This window comes from Sphaerodactylus townsendi, linkage group LG05 (assembly GCF_021028975.2).
Source record: "Sphaerodactylus townsendi isolate TG3544 linkage group LG05, MPM_Stown_v2.3, whole genome shotgun sequence".
NCBI lineage: Eukaryota > Metazoa > Chordata > Lepidosauria > Squamata > Sphaerodactylidae > Sphaerodactylus > Sphaerodactylus townsendi.
In genome coordinates, this window is record NC_059429.1 from 397,726 (window position 1) to 415,563 (window position 17,838).

At 47.1% G+C, this 17,838-nt stretch overlaps 1 protein-coding gene across 1 annotated transcript in view; it reads left to right on the top strand.

Annotated features, from left to right (window-relative positions):
• KISS1R (KISS1 receptor) overlaps positions 1-12,536 on the top strand; it is a 37,757-nt gene extending 25,221 nt beyond the window's left edge. The window contains exons 7-8 of the mRNA XM_048496463.1: positions 10,988-11,226; positions 12,177-12,536. Coding sequence (XP_048352420.1) covers positions 10,988-11,226; positions 12,177-12,536 — 599 coding nt within the window. The remainder of the gene's footprint in view (positions 1-10,987; positions 11,227-12,176) is intronic.
• The last annotated feature ends 5,302 nt before the right edge of the window (positions 12,537-17,838 follow it).

Here is a 17,838-nt window from a genome sequence, read left to right on the forward strand (position 1 = left end):
CTCACCTGGAGGGGAGGGGAGGGGCGTCCCCGGGCACATGCCTTTTGGTCATGTGGGGGGGCACCAGGAGGGGCTACTGCCCATATAAAAGATGCTTTCTCTGCCCTCCACCAGGATGCGCATCTGTGGTGCATTTCTTCATGGCAGGTGGGGAAAGGATAATCACAATTCCATCCTGAGTCTTGTGTCCCTTATGGTGTGCTTTGTCTGGAATCAGGGCAACATATATTAGAAACTAGGGCATGGGCTGTAACATTTAAGTTTTGGCTGTGTCTATGCTTGTGCACAGATCCAAAAAGCTTATCTCTGCTAGAAATGAGGGAGCTTCAGCTTTTGAAGTGGTGGCTTCATATTGGAAAAAAAATCTTCTCCTTGGGTTTCTCATGGGAGTCTCTTCATATGCTTACCGCCACGGAAATTTACCATAGTCTAAAGACCAGACTGTATGACCAGGAATACCAATCTCTCCTGAGTGCTGCACAAAGCTCTTGTTTCCCACTATACTTTGGGATCACACCCCAGAAATCTAGCCCTGCTGTATATTTAGAACAGCTTGTTAACTATAAGTGCAGATGGATGGGTCATGACCAGAGCAAGGTGGAACTTATTCCCCTCTGTCTTCAAGGTCATTTCCTTAACATCCCACAAAGTGAGAGTTGTTGTCGGTACTGTCCCAACACTATGGACTCAATTTTTCATATCCTGCTTTACTGTTCGAGGTATAATATTAGAACCAATCTGGAAGCTTTGCTACCTCTAGAATCTATGTTTTTTCTTAGACAAACTGAAAATGTCTAAGTTATTGAACAGGCGTGGTGTGTGAGACTTTTAGGAAGCAGGTTGCCACATTTTTAATCTGTGGGCTGCAGGACCATTGTGTAACAATGATCTCAGCCATACTTGGAATGCTTGGGACTCTGCTGGACTTATGGATACTTTTCTTGGGATGGATTGGGACCACAAGAGAAATTCTTACCTTTGATTCAATCCAAGAGCAGTCACAAACGTGGCCCTGCAGCCCAGGATTAACCATTCAGCACAAGAAGCACGTGCTTAGGGCAGCCAGGGGAAAGGGGGTGCCGCAGAAAGTAATTAAAGGGCACCCCCCAATTTTTTTTTACTGTGGCTAAAAAAAGTGGATGTGAAAAAGAGGGACCACCAGCACAAAAATAGTTAATTCAACTTCAGCTGAATAAGGGTCAATAAAGACCTCTGTCACTTGCAGACAGAAATGCAGCAATACCGTTAACTAAAATGCATAGAGATCAACTTGTCAGCATGGTATAGTGGTTAAGACCAGGTAGATTTTAATCTGGAGAACAGGGTTTGATTCCCCACTCTTTCACCTGAGTGGCAAAGGCTTATCTGGGGAATTCAGATTAGCCTGTGCACTCCCACACTCGCCAGCTGGGTGACCTTGGGCTAGTCACAGCTTCTCGGAGCTCTCTCAGCCCCACCTACCTCACAGGGTGCTTGTTGTGAGGGGGGAAGGGCAAGGAGATTGTAAGCCCCTTTGAGTCTCCTACAGGAGAGAAAGGGGGGATATAAATCCAAACTCCTCTTCTTCTTTGTAAGGAATTCCATAGACGCAGAAATAAAAGGCTTTGGTAGTAAAAGTCCATTTATTAAGACATCTTAGAAAGCTCAAGTACACGCAGTGGCAGGAATGACACTTCCCGCCAGAAGCACAGGTTATAATACCAGGCACCCCATCCCCCCTTCCTGCTTCCCATGGGATGGGGCTTCATCTCCGGCATACAAAGATAAAGTCTTAGCCGATGCATCTGGCCCATCGCCATGAACTGTGGAGTGCACTCAAGGTTACTTCACCATCAACGTGAATCCTTTACACTCTGCCTCCCCTAAAAGAAAACCCCTTCCCCCCAGGTTTGTGCGGAAAGGCGCGGTGGAAAGCAGCAATAGGAGTGGGGGCTTCAATGTTTTAGGAATAAACCCATTGATTATACCCAGAGGAATATCCCACCCAAGAAACTAAATATTGCAAGCGGTTCGCGATTAAAGCGAGAGTCCAGGATAAAGCGTCAATTTAAGTAGTGCTTGTAATGCATCAATAATAGTCCCGGAGGGGGGCCTCTCAGTAGTGTCGTACTCCAGACATCGGAAGCAGGAGCCTCCTTGAGCAAGCTGGAATGGAAGACAGGATGGATGTTACTAAGAGAGGTAGGCAAATCTAAGCGGGCAGTGACATCATTAATCGCTTTAGTAATCTGAAAAGGTCCCACAAATCTCTTGCCAAGTTTGGAATATTTATGCACGTCTCTGAGATTTTTTGTAGATAAATACACCCAGGAGCCCTGCATGAAATCTGGCCGGTGTTTATTCCGCTTGCAGTTTTAAGTCCTTTGCTTGCTGTAAAATGATCTGGACCGACTTCCATCCCTCTGACTAGGGATGAAATCCATTGTTGAAAATTCTGGGGGGGTCCCAAAGCTGCTGCGGGTAGTTGTGGCAACCTTGGCCGGGAAGGAGCGACCAGACACAAATTTCAAAGGGGGTTTTCTTTGTGCTACTATGAACCCGCATTGTTGTAGGAGTACTCCGGCAAGCGGGAATAAGCTACGCACCAATTGTCTTGGTGGTAGTTGGTGTAACAACGTAAATACTGCTCTAGGGTTCTGTTAGTTCTCTCATTGCATCCGTCACTTTTGAACGAGTAGTGAGAGCTGACGGACTGGGCGGCTCCCAACAACCCCAAAGCGGCTTTCCAGAACTTTATGAGATGATTGGGGGGCAGCGGTCGGAGACCACCTTAACGGGCGAGGAATGGAGAGCCGGTAAACATGTTGAATAAGCAACCGTGCCAACTTAAGAGCGGAGGGGATGGAAGCACATAAGAATAAAATAGGCTTGCTTAGAGAATAAGTCTACCACCACCCATAAAAACCGTGTTGCCATGACTTTCCGGGCAAATCTGTAATGAAATCCATGGAGATTGACTTCCCAAAGTGAGGCTACCGGAGAGAGGTTCCAGCAGTCCATGGGGCTTTCCCCGGGATGGTTTTGGCTTCTGCACAAACCGAGCAGCCTTTAATGCAGCCTCAATGTCTTTGCGCGTGCAGCATACCAAGACTACCCGGCGGGCTAAGTGCAGAAGTTTTCAAAAAAAGCCAAAATGTCAACCCGACCGGGCATGCGTGTAGCTTCAGGAGAACTTGCTTGCGGAGGGGGGAGAGGCACGTACCAGCATTCCCCCCTCAGCCAAGCTCCATTCTCCCAGCGCCAATTGGGAGTCCCCTTCGGTAAGCTGGAGGCTCATGCAGCCCCGCCTCCCTCCAATTCCCGCGGGAAAGGAGAGGCGAGGACTGGGAACGCGAAGTGGAGGGGAGCCGGGCGTTTGAGATCGGGTGACAGCCAACCCCAACTGGGAGGGGGAAAGAACGGTGCGTGGAATGTCACCGTAAGGTAGCTCCACCCCCCTCCCCGGGTAAGCTGGCGAGAGCGCGTCCAGCCAGTTTGTTGGTTTTCCCAGGGAAAAAATGAACTGTAAATGAGAAAGGAGAAAAGAAAGCGGCCGAGCGAAGTTGTTTTGCGGACATCTTGAGGGGGGTGGAAAGAGCTGCCAGGTTTTTTATGATCCGACCAAACTTGAAAAGGGTGCTTAGCCCCCCTCCAGCCAGTGGCGCCAAGTGGAGAGTCTGCTGCTTTGATGGCCACATGATCTCCTTGTCTCCCCACAGTCCAGTTGAGTTCGACACCAGAAAATTTTACCCAGACAAATAAGCACACCGGAACCAGTCTACCATCTTTATTTTTTTTCTGCAACAGGGCTGCCCGGAAGTGCTTTGTCCGAAGATCCACGTGAACCTGGCAAACGGGAGAATCTGGAGTTGGGGTGCTTTTAGGATAGGTTCGATTAGTAAGCGCGGAATTTTAACAGTTGAAAGGCTGTTTGACATTCCTCAGATATGAACAAGGGGGGCCCCGGGCTTGGCCCGGACAGTGAATCTTTACCCTTAGTGCGTAAGAGGTCTGTGAGAGGGAGAGTCAGTTCAGCAAAGTGGGGTATAAAATCCGCGATAGAAATTAACAAAACCAAGAAGCGACTGGAGTTCTTTGCGGTTGGTGGGGGAGCGAAGGCCATTGGAGGGACTCGCGTCAATTTTAGCAGGATCCATTTTTAAGCCCTCGGGTGAGATCCAGTATTAAATAGTCAATGGAAGTCTGATGAAAACAGCATTTGGAGAGTTTGGCAAAGAGAGAGTTGTCAAGCAAAGCGTTCCAATACCTCTCGGACCAATATTTCATGCTCTTCTATAGTTTGCGAGTAAATTAAAACGTCATCTAAATATACAACCACTCCCTTGTACAGTAAATCATGGAGAACTTCGTTGATAAGAGCCATGAAAGCTCCGGGGGCCCCACTTAACCAGAATAGCATTATTAAATATTCAAACTGTCCAAACTTTGTATTAAACGCAGTCAGGTGTTCATATCCTTCAGCAATTCTGACTCTGTAGTAAGCTTCTCTCAAGTCTAATTTAGTAAAAAATGCGTCCTTTGCCGAGTGCATCTAAAAGGTCCTTGATCAAAGGCAAAGGATATTTATAGAACAGGGAGACCGCGTGAGACCTACCGATAATCTGTGCAAAGCCGTAAAGACCCATCTTTCTTTTTGACAAACAAAAGCGGGGCAGCGTGTGTGTGTTTGGTAGCCCGCCGTATGAAACCGCGAGCAAGGTTCTTGTCTAAGAAAGCACGAAGTTCCTTCTCCTCATTGGGACTCATCGCGGTAGATTCTACGCTTGGGCAGTTAAGCCCCTGGTTGTATGACAATTTTACAGTCAGTGTCTCTGTGGGGTGGCAATTGATCCCATACCTCCTCGTGAAACACGCTGGCTTGATCCTGATATGCGGGTGGGATGTCAATAGAATCGGGAGCAATCACTGAGGAAGCCAGAGAGGGGGGAGTGTCGGAAGGCGTTGGGTTTTCTTCCCAATTCATGTGTTCACGCCCAGGGAGGGTCAGTGAATTCTAGGATCGCTTCTTTCCAAATGAATTTTTGGTTCATGTAACAATAACCAAGGCATGCCCAAAACTATGGAGTGTTTGGCCACTGGCGCCAAAATGAAACTAATTTTCTCCCAATGAATTGGTATAGCGGAGGAGAACCGGCTGTATTTTATATTGGGCCGGTCGCCGTTTCCGAGGGGGCTGCCGTCCATTTAGGTGAATGGTATGGAAGCTTAGCCAGGGGAATTGGGTCCAGACCCACAAGCTCCTCTGCCACAGGGCCGCATTAAGCAGTGGGAGCAGCCGGAATCCCACAAGGGCCGAGGCTATAATGCGTAGATATATTTAAACGGGGTTGGCCAGAAATGCTTGAACAGTAATGGGAAGCAGCTGCCTTCACTCACAGCGTCAGGAGTCGGGCCCATGTCCACGAGGGGCTGAAGAAAGACGGGTAGCTGCTACCTCCTCTGGGTAGCCTTCGGTCCACGCTTTAGACGAGCCAGTGGGAGGAAACCCTGACTCCCTGCGTGGTGGTTTGGCAGGCGAGATCTTTAGCGGAGCTGGAAGGCGGTTAGTTTTTTTTTACCTTCTTAGGACAGTTGGCGGCTAGATGGCCTGGCCCTCCGCGGTAAAAGACACAGCAGAATTAAGCGACGGCGTTCAGAGGTGGTTTCGTTAAAGGCGGCTGGGCTTGACTTGGTGGACACAATGGTAGTTTTCGGTGATGAAGCGGCCTCCTTGACGAGCGTATTATTCAAGCGAAGTACATGCCAAGTTAGACCCCAATTGGATCCAATCTGCAATGAGTGCGAGGAACCCGAATTAAAAACACCGTTTCACGTAGCTTGCTATCCACAGCATCCGAGAAGTATTCGCATTTCATGCGTTCAGGCCACTCAGGAGGAAGTCGAGCAGCCACGACCCGCACACGAAATTCCGCGGACAAATTCTGCAAACGGGCGGTTGCCTTGCTGGATGGTTTTGATGGTGCGGATAGCTTCATTCACCGCGCCTGGATCTTGAAAGCGCTCTCTCAAAGCTTGGAGGAATCTCACGGGCACTGTCTGCGAGAGTCCTCATCCTGCAAATCCAAAGCAGTCCACCGAACCAGTCGGCTGCCTTGCATCTAGGACTGAGCCGATGTCCACGTATTTTTTGGCGTTCAGACCGGTATAGATCATCATAGTCTTCCAAGTGGGCATTGAGTTGCAAGATGAAGTAGGGAAGTTTGGAGGCGGTCCCATCAAAGCGGGCTGGTATCGGGGGCCGGAAGTAGCCCCGTTAAATGACTCTTGAAAGCCTGCTGAGGAGGTGAAGTTTGCTGGCTGAGCAGGTTAGCGGGCGAAGTGACTGTTGTACAGGGGGGGCTGGAATCGGGCGAGCTGGCGGTGCCCAGCTGGCGTTTGGGGTGGCAGGACCCGAGGTACGTGGCCCCCCTGGCACCGGCATGATCAGTAACAGCATAGAGTTCCAACTAGCGGCCCCCTGGTCTGCTGCCTCCTTAGTTCCCTCTCCAAAGCAGCCAGCTCCCTCTCATGCCGAGGTGTATGCTATCTTGGTGCGCATGCAAAGCAGCTTTTTTCTCGCCCTAATTTAAGCAGTTAAGTCCCGTTTAATGGCGTCAGTGAGTTCACTTGGCGTCGCGCCAGAACCTGAGCGGCACCCCGGCGTTGCCGTTGTAAATCCAGTCTGGACTGTTCCGGGGCTTTATCGCGGACTGACAGATTCTGGAGCATATTGCCGTTAGAGCCAGCGTCTTTGGTACGGTCCAACAGAGCTGGACTGCTTTGCGTTGCTGTTCCCGGTCCCCTCTGCACGAGGGTTTGGCGCTCTTGCTGCAACTGTGCCGGGTTCTCCTCCCATAGCTAAACGTTCCACGGTTCAATGCCGCTTGGGCATCTCGCAATCGCCCTACTTCCTCATCCCAGTCTTCTCTAGCTGGGAGAGGAAGCCGGTCCGGCGGGGAATGCAGGCTCTTCTTCAGACTCGCCGTCATCAGGAAGCGGGGCCACCGGAGACACCGTAGCCGCCCGTAGCCACCGGTATTCCGAGGTACCTCAGGTCAGAGCCGCCCGGACCGGGATAAGTCCGATTGGGAAGCGGTACGGATACCCCTCCCAATTCCAGGTTGAGTCCCGGTGTCCTTTGGACGGGCCCCAGTGCCTGTGCAATAGCTGGTGAGGAAGTGTCATTCCTGCCACAATTGTAAGGAATTCCATAAGCGCCAGAAATAAAAGGCTTTGGTAGTAAAAGTCCATTTATTGAGACATCTTAGAAAGCTCAAGTACACGCAGTGGCAGGAATGACACTTCCCGCCAGAAGCACAGGTTATAATACCAGGCACCCCATCCCCCCTTCCTGCTTCCCATGGGAACAGAGGCTTCATCTCCCGCGCAAAGATAAAGTCTTCGCCGATGCATCTGGCCCATCGCCCGGGCTGTGGAATGCACTCAAGGTTACTTCACCATCAACACCATTGAATCCTTTACACTCTTCTTATCTGGTGAACCCAGGGGCATACCACCCAGAGGGACATATGGGAATAAAACCTGTCCCCCATCCCCCCGGGACCGCCGGCCCCTGCAAATTCACGCGGCCAGTTGGGACTGTGCTCCCCTCACGGGGTTCAGGCTGCTTGGTGCAAATTTGCAGGAAGGGCTCTAGGGGGCCGCAGCTTGACTCCATGGCACGGAAGGACAATGGTGGCTTGGCAGTTCTTGGCAGTAGTGGAAGCAGCGTTGCCTCCTCCTCCAAGTTCGTGGTGTGCCACAGGCTGTGAGGCCTCTTGGGCTACCTGCATGGCGCTCCAGTGCTCCTTCCTCCTCCCTGCCAGGCAGAGAGGGGCTGAAGGGGGCTGCTTCCCTGTCTGCATATCCCCAGGGCAGATTGTACTTTCCTCAGCCAATGGGGAGGATACAAGGGGGGAATGTGAGAAGGTGGGGGAGGGCAGCCACCCAGGGGGAGGTGAGGGGAACATTTCTTGCTCCAGGCTCCATTTTGTGTCGATGTGCCACTGGGTGAACCAGATGTGTTTCTGCACTCCTACATTCCTGCTGGGTGACCTTGGGCTAGTCACAGTTCTTCGGAGCTCTCTCAGCCCCACCTGCCTCACAAGGTGTCTGTTGGGGGCGGGGGAAGGGAAAGGAGATTGTCAGCCTCTTTGAGTCTCCTTACAGGAGAGAAAGGTTGGGTAAAAATCCAAACTCTTCTTCTTCATTTATCTCTTCTTAATGTCACCCAAGGACATGGGTAAGGGGGGGGGCTCAGATTTTGCACCGGGCTCCATTTCCCCTAGCTATGCCTCTGCCCGGAGGGGAGGGTAGGAGGGGCTGCCAGCTGGGAGCCCAGCTGGTGGGGGGGCGGGGCAGGGCAGGGCAGGGCAGGGCAGGGCAGGGCAGGGGAGTCTGCTGTCCCCGGCCTCGGAGAGGTGCTTTTATAAGCACTGGGGCCAGGGGCGGGGCTTGGGGAGGCATGGCCCTGCCCCAGGGGTGGGGGGGGCATGGCCCTGCCCCAACCCCCCCATAAAAAATCTATACCTATGTCCCTGGTGTCACTACCCAGGGAATGCGAATTCTGGCAGTTAAACTTACTGACTATAAGCAAGCACATTGATATTGTAGCGACAACCAAGAGCAGCCAGCACTTGTATATGCATATTATCACAGAATCAGTATGGGTATGGGTATATTATTATTATTATTTATTAAATTTATAGGCCGCCTCACCCCCGAAGGGCTCGAGGCGGCTCACAACACGGCTGTTTCAACAGCAAATTAATACAACATAAAATAACCCATTAAAACTCAGCAGCAATTAATGATAAATAATTAATTAAAACACCAAGATTGTGTAACACATATACACAGGCGCCCGATCTAAAGGCCAAAGAAAGAAAGAAAGAAAGAAAGAAAGAAAGAAAGAAAGAAAGAAAGGGAGGAGATAGGCAGGGCCCGAGATGGAATTAGGGCCCAGCCAAGATGGCAGCTTTGATTCCAGTTTCAGTTTCAGTGGGGGGGCGGTGGAACCGCGGCCGGCCCCTCCAAAAGCCCGGTGGAATAGCTCTGTCTTACAGGCCCTGCGGAACTCGCCAAGGTCCCGCAGGGCCCGGACAGCTGGAGGTAGAGCATTCCACCAGGCAGGGGCCAGAGCGGTAAAGGCCCTGGCCCGGGTCGAGGCCAGCCGCATCCTCGCAGGGCCTGGGATCACCAGTAGTTCTGCCGCCGTTGATCGTAGTGGCCTATGTGGGACATAAGGGGTGATGCGGTCCCGTAGGTATGTGGGCCCCATGCCGCGTAAGGCCTTAAAGGTCAATACCAACACCTTGAAAACGATCCGGAATTCCACCAGAAGCCAGTGCAGGCGGCGCAGCACAGGGGTGATATGATCTAGATCAGGGGTAGGGAACCTGCGGCTCTCCAGATGTTCAGGAACTACAATTCCCATCAGCCTCTGTCAGCATGGCCAATTGGCCATGCTGGTAGGGGCTGATGGGAATTGTAGTTCCTGAACATCTGGAGAGCCGCAGGTTCCCTACCCCTGATCTAGATAATCACCACCTGTCAACAGCCGGGCCGCCGCATTCTGGACCAGCTTCAGCTTCCGGATCAGTCGCAAGGGAAGGCCCGCGTAGAGCGAGTTACAGTAATCCAACCTCGAGGTGACCGTCGCATGGATCACAGTGGCCAGGTCGGACTGGGAGAGATAGGGAGCCAGCCGCCGTGCCTGGCGAAGATGAAAGAACGCAACCTGGGTAACATGGGCCACCTGGGTCTCCATTGATAATGAAGAGTCCAGGCGGACCCCCAGGCTGCGCGCCAGGGATGTCAGGGCCAACATGACCCCTTCCAAAACAGGTGGCTGAAATTCCCTCAGTCTCTCACCCCAGCCCAGCCACAGGACCTCCGTCTTCGCTGGATTAAGTTTTAACCTACTCTGCCTCAACCACCCAGCGACCGACTCCAGACAGTGCTGCAGAGCCACAGAGGCAGAGGCCGCCCCCCCTCTCCATCAACAGAATGAGCTGGGTGTCATCCGCATATTGGTGACAGACCAGCCCAAAACTCCACACCAGCTGAGCAAGGGGTCGCATGTAGATGTTAAATAAAACGGGGAAAGCAAGGCCCTCTGAGGTACCCCACAATAAGTGGGGCCCTCTGGGAGGCCTCATCCCCGCACCACACCTGCTGACCCCGACCCTGGAGAAACGAGGCAATCCACTGAAGGACAGTGCCCCACATTCCAGAGGCAGCCAGGCGGTGGATCAAAAGGTAGTAAGGTAAGCATGCACCAATGGCAGCGAGAGCTAGAAGATTATCAGCAGGCTGTAGGCCTATATACACAGACTTGATGCCTTATCTCTACTTAGCATAGAAGCAGGTTTGTGATGCAGATTAATTTTCAGGACTTGATAAGACACTTTGCAATTAACACAGTAGGAAAAAAAACCTTTTAAAGTATAAATAAGTGGACAACAATTATCTTTTAACCCATGAATATTAAAATGCTATATATCTTTAAGGATTTAGAAAACAATGAAATAAAGGATGTTTTATGTATGTAATAATGTATGTAATAATGGTTTGTGTATGTAATAATGGTCAATATCTATATATTTGTGTACCTGCTTATCTGTGTCCTGTCAGCAAAAACAGTACATTGTAGCATAATTTTTATTTCGCAAGGTCCAGAAAAATGTTCTAACTTGAAATATTTGAAATGATAAGTTTTAACATTTTTATTTGCATTGTTCCCTGATTGCAATTTAAAATATAAAATATTGAAAAATTGTATTTTTCTATTGCCCAGTCTGAGTTATAAGCAAATAAATCATTTTTGCTATAGTTAATAAATAAAACAAAAAATAGGCTATATTGTGAATATAAATTGTGAAATCTGGTCAGCGTGGCCTACCAGTGACCTGAATTGTGACTCCTGCAAATGGAAGGGCCGGGGTTCCGCAGGCTGGACAGTGCTTACAGCATCAGTCGGACTTAATCCATCCCTGCATCCCTGCAGGGTCTTTCATTGTCTCCACTCCAGTGCTGGTCTACAACCGTCTGACCGAGGGCTACTGGTTTGGCCCTCAGACCTACTGCAGTGAGTCCTTTCCTTCCGTCACCCATGAGAAAGCCTTCATTCTGTACAACTTCCTGGTGGTGTATATCCTGCCCCTGCTCACCATCCTGATCTGCTATGTGGCCATGTTGTACCAGATGGGGCGCCCCACGGTTGAGCCGGCTGACCACGCCTACCAGGTATTCATGCCAGGAAACACCCTGCTGCCTGGTGGCTCCAGAGTTCAGCCCCTTGGCCTGCAACTGCCTTTCAGCACCAGGGTTGGGGGCAGGAACTCTTGGAATTCCCCGTCCTGCTCTGCAAGGCCAGTGTTGAAAGCACAGCTACCAGGCAGGGATGTCTAAGGACCTCTGGTGTGTGGTTGGGTGAACAGTTAGGGCCCTACTCCAAAGTATATGTGTGTGTTGGGGGGCAGCCATTGCTTCCTGTTTTGCTGCTGCTGGACAGGAAGTGAGCTTTATAATCCAACCAGCTTCCCTACTGGGAGTGCAACAGGTGCCTTCCTGTGGGCCCACGAACTTCATCCCCCTTTTCTGGAAGAAGGAAAGTGGTCCCAAGCCCAGCCAGGATTCGAAACCTTGAATGGGGTTGTTTCAATCATGACTGCTTCTGTTGAGCATGAAAGTACCATGGCTGGATGGGTCTGTTTTCCTTTCCTGTGCGTCTGCCAGGCAAGAGGAAAATCGCCTGCAGGTGGGGACTCAAACTGGCAGCTAATAATTCAAAAGTTTTATGAATTCTCTGTAAGAGATCTTTGTCTCTATAAAAGATTTTTTGCTTCTGCAAGAGATCTTTGCTGCCTTTCCTTTGTTTATTCTGTGGGTTGTTGTGGAAATTGGTTTTGGTTACTTGCCTCGTTTTCAATGGCTGCCTTGAAGTTTCCTCAGTTCCTTCTTGTACAATTTTTACTCTATCGAAGCAAAAGGGACATTAGAGAAAAATGCGTCCATTTCAGTGAGGAAGTTCAGCATGGTGGGAAATGGACGGGTGGATTTGTTTCTCACAAAGTAGGAGATAGGGAGATTCGAATGGGACTGGAGCACTCCCAAAATTTGGTCTCAGGCCTATGTGGACTGGCCCGAATTTAGTCCCAAGGCACTGACCATTCCTTTCTGCGTCCCACCTGCAGGGCCAGCAACTTGCAGAGCGGTCTGAAGCCATGAGAGCCAGGATCTCCCGCATGGTTGCCATCATCGTGCTCCTCTTTGCAGTCTGCTGGGGTCCGGTGCAGTTCCTCATTCTCTTCCAGGGCTTCGTCCTGGGCTTCCGGCACAGCTACTACACCTATAAGGTCAAGATCTGGGCTCACTGCATGTCTTATGCCAACTCCTGCGTCAACCCCCTCGTCTACGCCTTCATGGGGGCCAGTTTCCGAAAGGCCTTCAAGAAGGTTTTCCCCTTTGCCTCCAAGCAGAGGGTGGGTGTCTCCAATGCAGCTGGCCCCGCCAATGCCCACACCGAACTGCAGTTCATCTCATCGGGGATGTAACCCAAGGACTTTCCTGGAGCTGGCCTTGGCCGTCCCCCTTCCCCTGGCCCTGCCCCCCAAAATGTTGCTCTTAACTTGGAGGAGGATGCTGCCGTGGGCTTTGGGGAGTTGCCAAAAGTGACAAACACACACAGCCAGAGGACAGGCACACCCAGGGAGGACATGCTTGGCTGTCTCAATAGCCTGCACTGTTTTTGCTCTATTGTTCGCGTCTTGTTGTGTCTCCTCTTTCATGCTCAGATGGTAAACAGCAGAAGTCCTTGATCAGTAGCCAGAGTTACTGGGGAGATTGGTAGGCCAGGACCCTGTACACTCACGCCCCAGTCAGGATCCACCTTTCCCAAGTCTGCAAAAAATGGAGGAAGAAAGAGGTAGTATTACCCGGTGACAGTTCTGCCACCAACTTTGGGCAGACAATTGCTTTGTGCTGATCTGGCCTGAATGTAAATTGTTCCTGGATTTGTATGTGCAGGAATATGTGTGACAATGCTTATGCACCTCCAGACTGCTTCACTTCACTTCTCTTCACTTTCACCACACCTTTTGTCCCAGATATCTTACTTTGGGTATCTCTCATGCTGGGCTTCAGCTGATTTGCCTCCAGGTGGACATTTCTGCTCTTAATCACTCCCCCACACTGGCTCTCATGCTAGATCTAGACATTTTAAACCTATTTTAAAAGTCCTTATAGTTGCCGACATCCCTGCTCACTGTGTGCTTATTACTGACTTATTTTTGCTTATTATCGACATAGGGTTTTAAAAGCAAGAGAAGTTCGGAGGTGGTTTGCCGTTGCCTACCTCTACGTGGGCTGACAAAGTCCTCAGAAAAGTGTGAATGGCCCAAGGTCACCCAGCAGACTTCGGGTGAAGAAAACCCAGTTCTCCTGACCAGAATCCGCCACTCTCAGCCCCTGTGCCACACTGGCTGGGGGTGTCAGCTGATCTGTTACAGAAAACCTCTGGCTCCTAATGCCCGTGGACTTGGGAAGAGAAGAAGTCTGCAGATAATCCAGTTTTGGAGGAACGGATGGGCACAAAGTAGGGTTGCCAACCTTCAGGGGACATCTGGAGGGGTCTCCCACTATTACGATGAATCTCCAGACAATCAAGATCAGCTCCCCTGGAGAAAATGGCCGCTTTGGAGAGTGGACTGAGTGGTGTGGTACCCTGCTGCAGCCCCTCTCTCTTCTCAAACCTTGCCTTCCTCAGGCCCCATCCCCCAAATCTCCAGTTATTTCCCAAGCCAGAGTTGGCAACCCAAGTACAAGGTGCTAGGATTCTCGAACACTATATTTATATTGCTGCAAGCTACGGTTGTGAATGATAACATGGTGACTCCTCATGCGCAGGCCAAACCGGGGTAGGAACCAAGGACAGAGAGTAGAAAGTTATAAGGAATTGAATAAATCATGCCAGCCAACTTATTTCTCTAACAGACATAAAAATATACATATATAGATTATGTATTGTTAAAGAACATGAACAACCTACAGCTTATAGACATAGAAACACACAAAGAATGGATTTCAGATCACGCACCGCTGGTGGCCAGATTCAGAATGACAGGTGAAGAAAAACAATATAAATGGAGATATAATAATATGATTTGGAAGGGGGGAAAGAAAGAAAAGAGCTATTAGATAAGATAAAACTCTATTTTTTGGAGAATAAAAATTCAGTAACAGAAAATATTCTCTGGGATGCCTCAAAGGCTGTAGTCTGAGGTTATTGCCTGGCTAGAGAGGCTAGATGGAAAAAGGAAATAAATAAGGAAAGAACAAAAATAGTAGAAGAGTTAAAACAAAATAGATTTAAGCTTCATACTAAATATGATGTAAGAATAAAAAATAAAATAAGACAATTACAAAATAAGCTGGAGGAAATAGACAAGATGGAATTATGGAAAAAAGAGATATGGGTAAAAAAACAGTTTCAAAGAAATAATATACACTCAGTTAAAAGGTTAGCAAATTATTTGAAGAAAAGAAAGGAGAAACAAAGAGTTAGAAAGTTAAAAGATGATAGGAATCAGATAATAACAGAAAATAAATTAATTAGGAAAAAATTTGAGGAGTTTTATCAAAAATTATTTGACTATGAAAGAAATATACAATTTGAGGAAAAAACGAATAAAATAATTTCTCAAGAAGACAGGATAGCTATAGAAGAGAATATAACACGAGGAAATATTAAAGGTTATTAGAGAATTAAAAAATAATAAATCCCCCGGAACAGACGGGTTCACAGCGGAATATTATAAAGAAATGGCGGAAATTTTAGTTCCAGAACTTCAACATTTGTTTAACACAATAATAGCAGGCCAGAGGGCCCCAGATACATGGAGAGAGACGGAGATAGTGACAATTCTGAAGCCAGGAAAAAACGCAACTTTAGTAGAATCTTATAGGCCAATAAGCTTATTAAATCAAGATTACAAGATATTTGCAAAAATATTATCAAATAGAATTAGAAATATACTTCCAAAAATAATAGAACAAGACCAATATGGGTTTGTAAAAGGAAGAGATATACGTCATCCAATAAGAAACGTATTAAATGTGTTAGAGCATGGAAAGAAAAATAAATATGCTATGATAAAATTAGACGTATATAAAGCATTTGATACAGTAAGCCATGAGTTTCTTTTCCAAACATTACATAATTTTGGGTTTGGAGAAAGATTTATAGATGTATTAAAAGAAGTATATAGAAACGCTAAGGCTAAGATAAGAGTAAACAAAGGGTTATCAGGAATAGTTAATATTAGAAGAGGAGTAAAACAGGGTTGCCTGCTGTCTCTGTCTCTGTTTGCAATGGCAATGGAGTTCCTAGCTGATAGAATTCAAAATAACGGAAGAATAAAAGGATATAAAATAAATAAGGAAGAAATTAGAATAAACATGTTTGCAGATGACGTATTATCTAATCCTGAGGATACAATGAAAGAGTTAAAAATAATTTTGGAAGATTTCAAGAAATATTCAGGGTTAACAGTGAACATGGATAAAACAGAAATATTAGGAGTGGATATAGAAAAGAAACAGTTCAATAAAGAGATATTAAAGAAGAAAATTAAATATTTAGGAATTATAATTTCTACCAGAAAAAATAAGATGTATAAATATAATTATGAAAATAGATGGAAAAAAATTCAAAATCAGATAAAAAGTTGGGAAGCAAAAACCCTATCTATAATGGGGAAAATAAAAGCAGTAAAGATGTGTTTATTACCTAAAATCTCTTATCTATTTAGAACACTACCAATGGAAATTACTAAAAAACAATTTGAGGATTGGGACAGGAAAATAAAAGCATGGGTATTTAATAAAAAAAATTATAGAGTGATGAATAAAATAGTATATATGCCAAATGGTCTTCTAGGCTGGGGAATACCGAAAACCCAGGAATATTTTGAGGCATTCCAGAGAAAGAGTTTATTAGATATCGATAAAGATAATACCTCAAAATGGTTGAAATTTGAAAATGAAGCAAATGAAGGAATAGGTAACTATGGTATTTATACAAATGATTATAAAAACATAAAACTTAATCCTGATTTGGAATTGCCCGATACATCTGCAAACAGGAAACTGATGGGCGAAGTTCAGTTTGAGGTCAACCCCAGGGATCCCTCTCTTCATTCTATGGCACAGGATCTTAACCATAGCCCAGGGAAATGGGACCACACCAGGAATCGCTTGTTGGAACAAACTAATTTAGAACAGACAACACCTTCTGAGCCTTATGGGAACAAAATCTCTCAAGAACTATACATTTGCCCTCCTAAGACTCTGCCTGCCTCCACTGTTATGGAAGACCTCTGCATCCCTTCTCAGTTGGCTCCTCAACATTCCTTAGAGTTACCTCAGATGGATTATAGGTTGGAATTTCATCTTTTTAAAGATTTGCCCTTGGGATTTCAACTGGATACAAAGGGAAAAACCTGGGCCCAAAGAGCTGAGCCAACTGATGGAGAAACCTCACCCCTTCAGCTTCTTCGCCGCAATTAGATCTTCAACAGATGGAGATATAGAAGGAACGGAAGATCATTGGAAGTGCACAATAATGGAGACTCCTAGATCCAAGCTACAAATAACTATTGCGCTTTTTTTTTAGATGCCACCAAATCCCTGGAGAAACTTATAGAACTGGACTGACGCCAGCCCCTCGATGCCAATTTCCCTTCCCAAATTCGCTTAGCATCCTGGAACATTATGGTTGGAACAACAAAGTTGTGTACCCAGCTTAGGGAAATGTTAACGGGCTGCGATGTTATCTTGCTGCAGGAGACTTCTATTCATCTCAGATCTTTTCTCCCGGGTTTTTTATCATATTGTGTCCCAGCCTTTAAAGAAAATTTAAAAGGAAGGGCCCAAGTAATTTATCAATAATAATTAACTCTAACTTTGGATGTCCATGTGAAGGTTCTCCCAGCAGCTTCTAAATTTGCACAATCTGTTCTGTTAACTAATGAAACATTTTAACACAATTTTAACAAATGTATATTTACCTCCACTTACAGATAGACTCGAAGCATCCAAACTAATGGCATGATTTTGGTAACTATTTTGAAGAGTGCCATTGGTGAAATTCCCCTCAGCTGACTCTTCATAGTAGCTGGAGACGTAATGCCAGACTGGGGGGAAATGAACAGGCCCTATATGATGTTGTTGGGTTGGACCTAGAGTCTTTACCAGAGGGCTGCTGTTCATCTAGAATATCTAAAGACAAGACAAATTAATGTAGCTGGAGTTTATTTGTTTAAATTTTGTAATCAGTTTTAATCTGACTATTTTAAATGGCTTGACCAAATTTAACGGATCAGGTGAATTCTACATATCTCCCCAAAAAAGAGGGTGCAGTGCTCTGGACAAGGTCCTAGTATCCCCTAAGATCAGGGAAACATGTTAAAGAATTCTGATATCGGTTTTAACTCATATGAGCCATCATCTACCACTAACTATCACCATATCAATAAACCACTCCTTTTCTGAGGCTAAACTTGAAGCTAGCCCGTCACATAAATTGCTATTAGGAATGAGTTGGCCTAAAAATAATACTGGGGAAGTCAGCACCATAATGACTTTATTCCCATAAGCTCATGGCCCTAAGATCACTCACTCTTCAAACTATTAATCCTGTTTGTGTTTTACGCACATTTGAAGAGCTAACGCAGGAGATTATTGCCACTACTACGACCACCAGTCATGTGGAAAGAACCAAATCAAGAAGTCGACATGACCTAGTACTAAATGATGAATACTATCGCACAAAGGGACTCTTACGGGAGACATATGCAA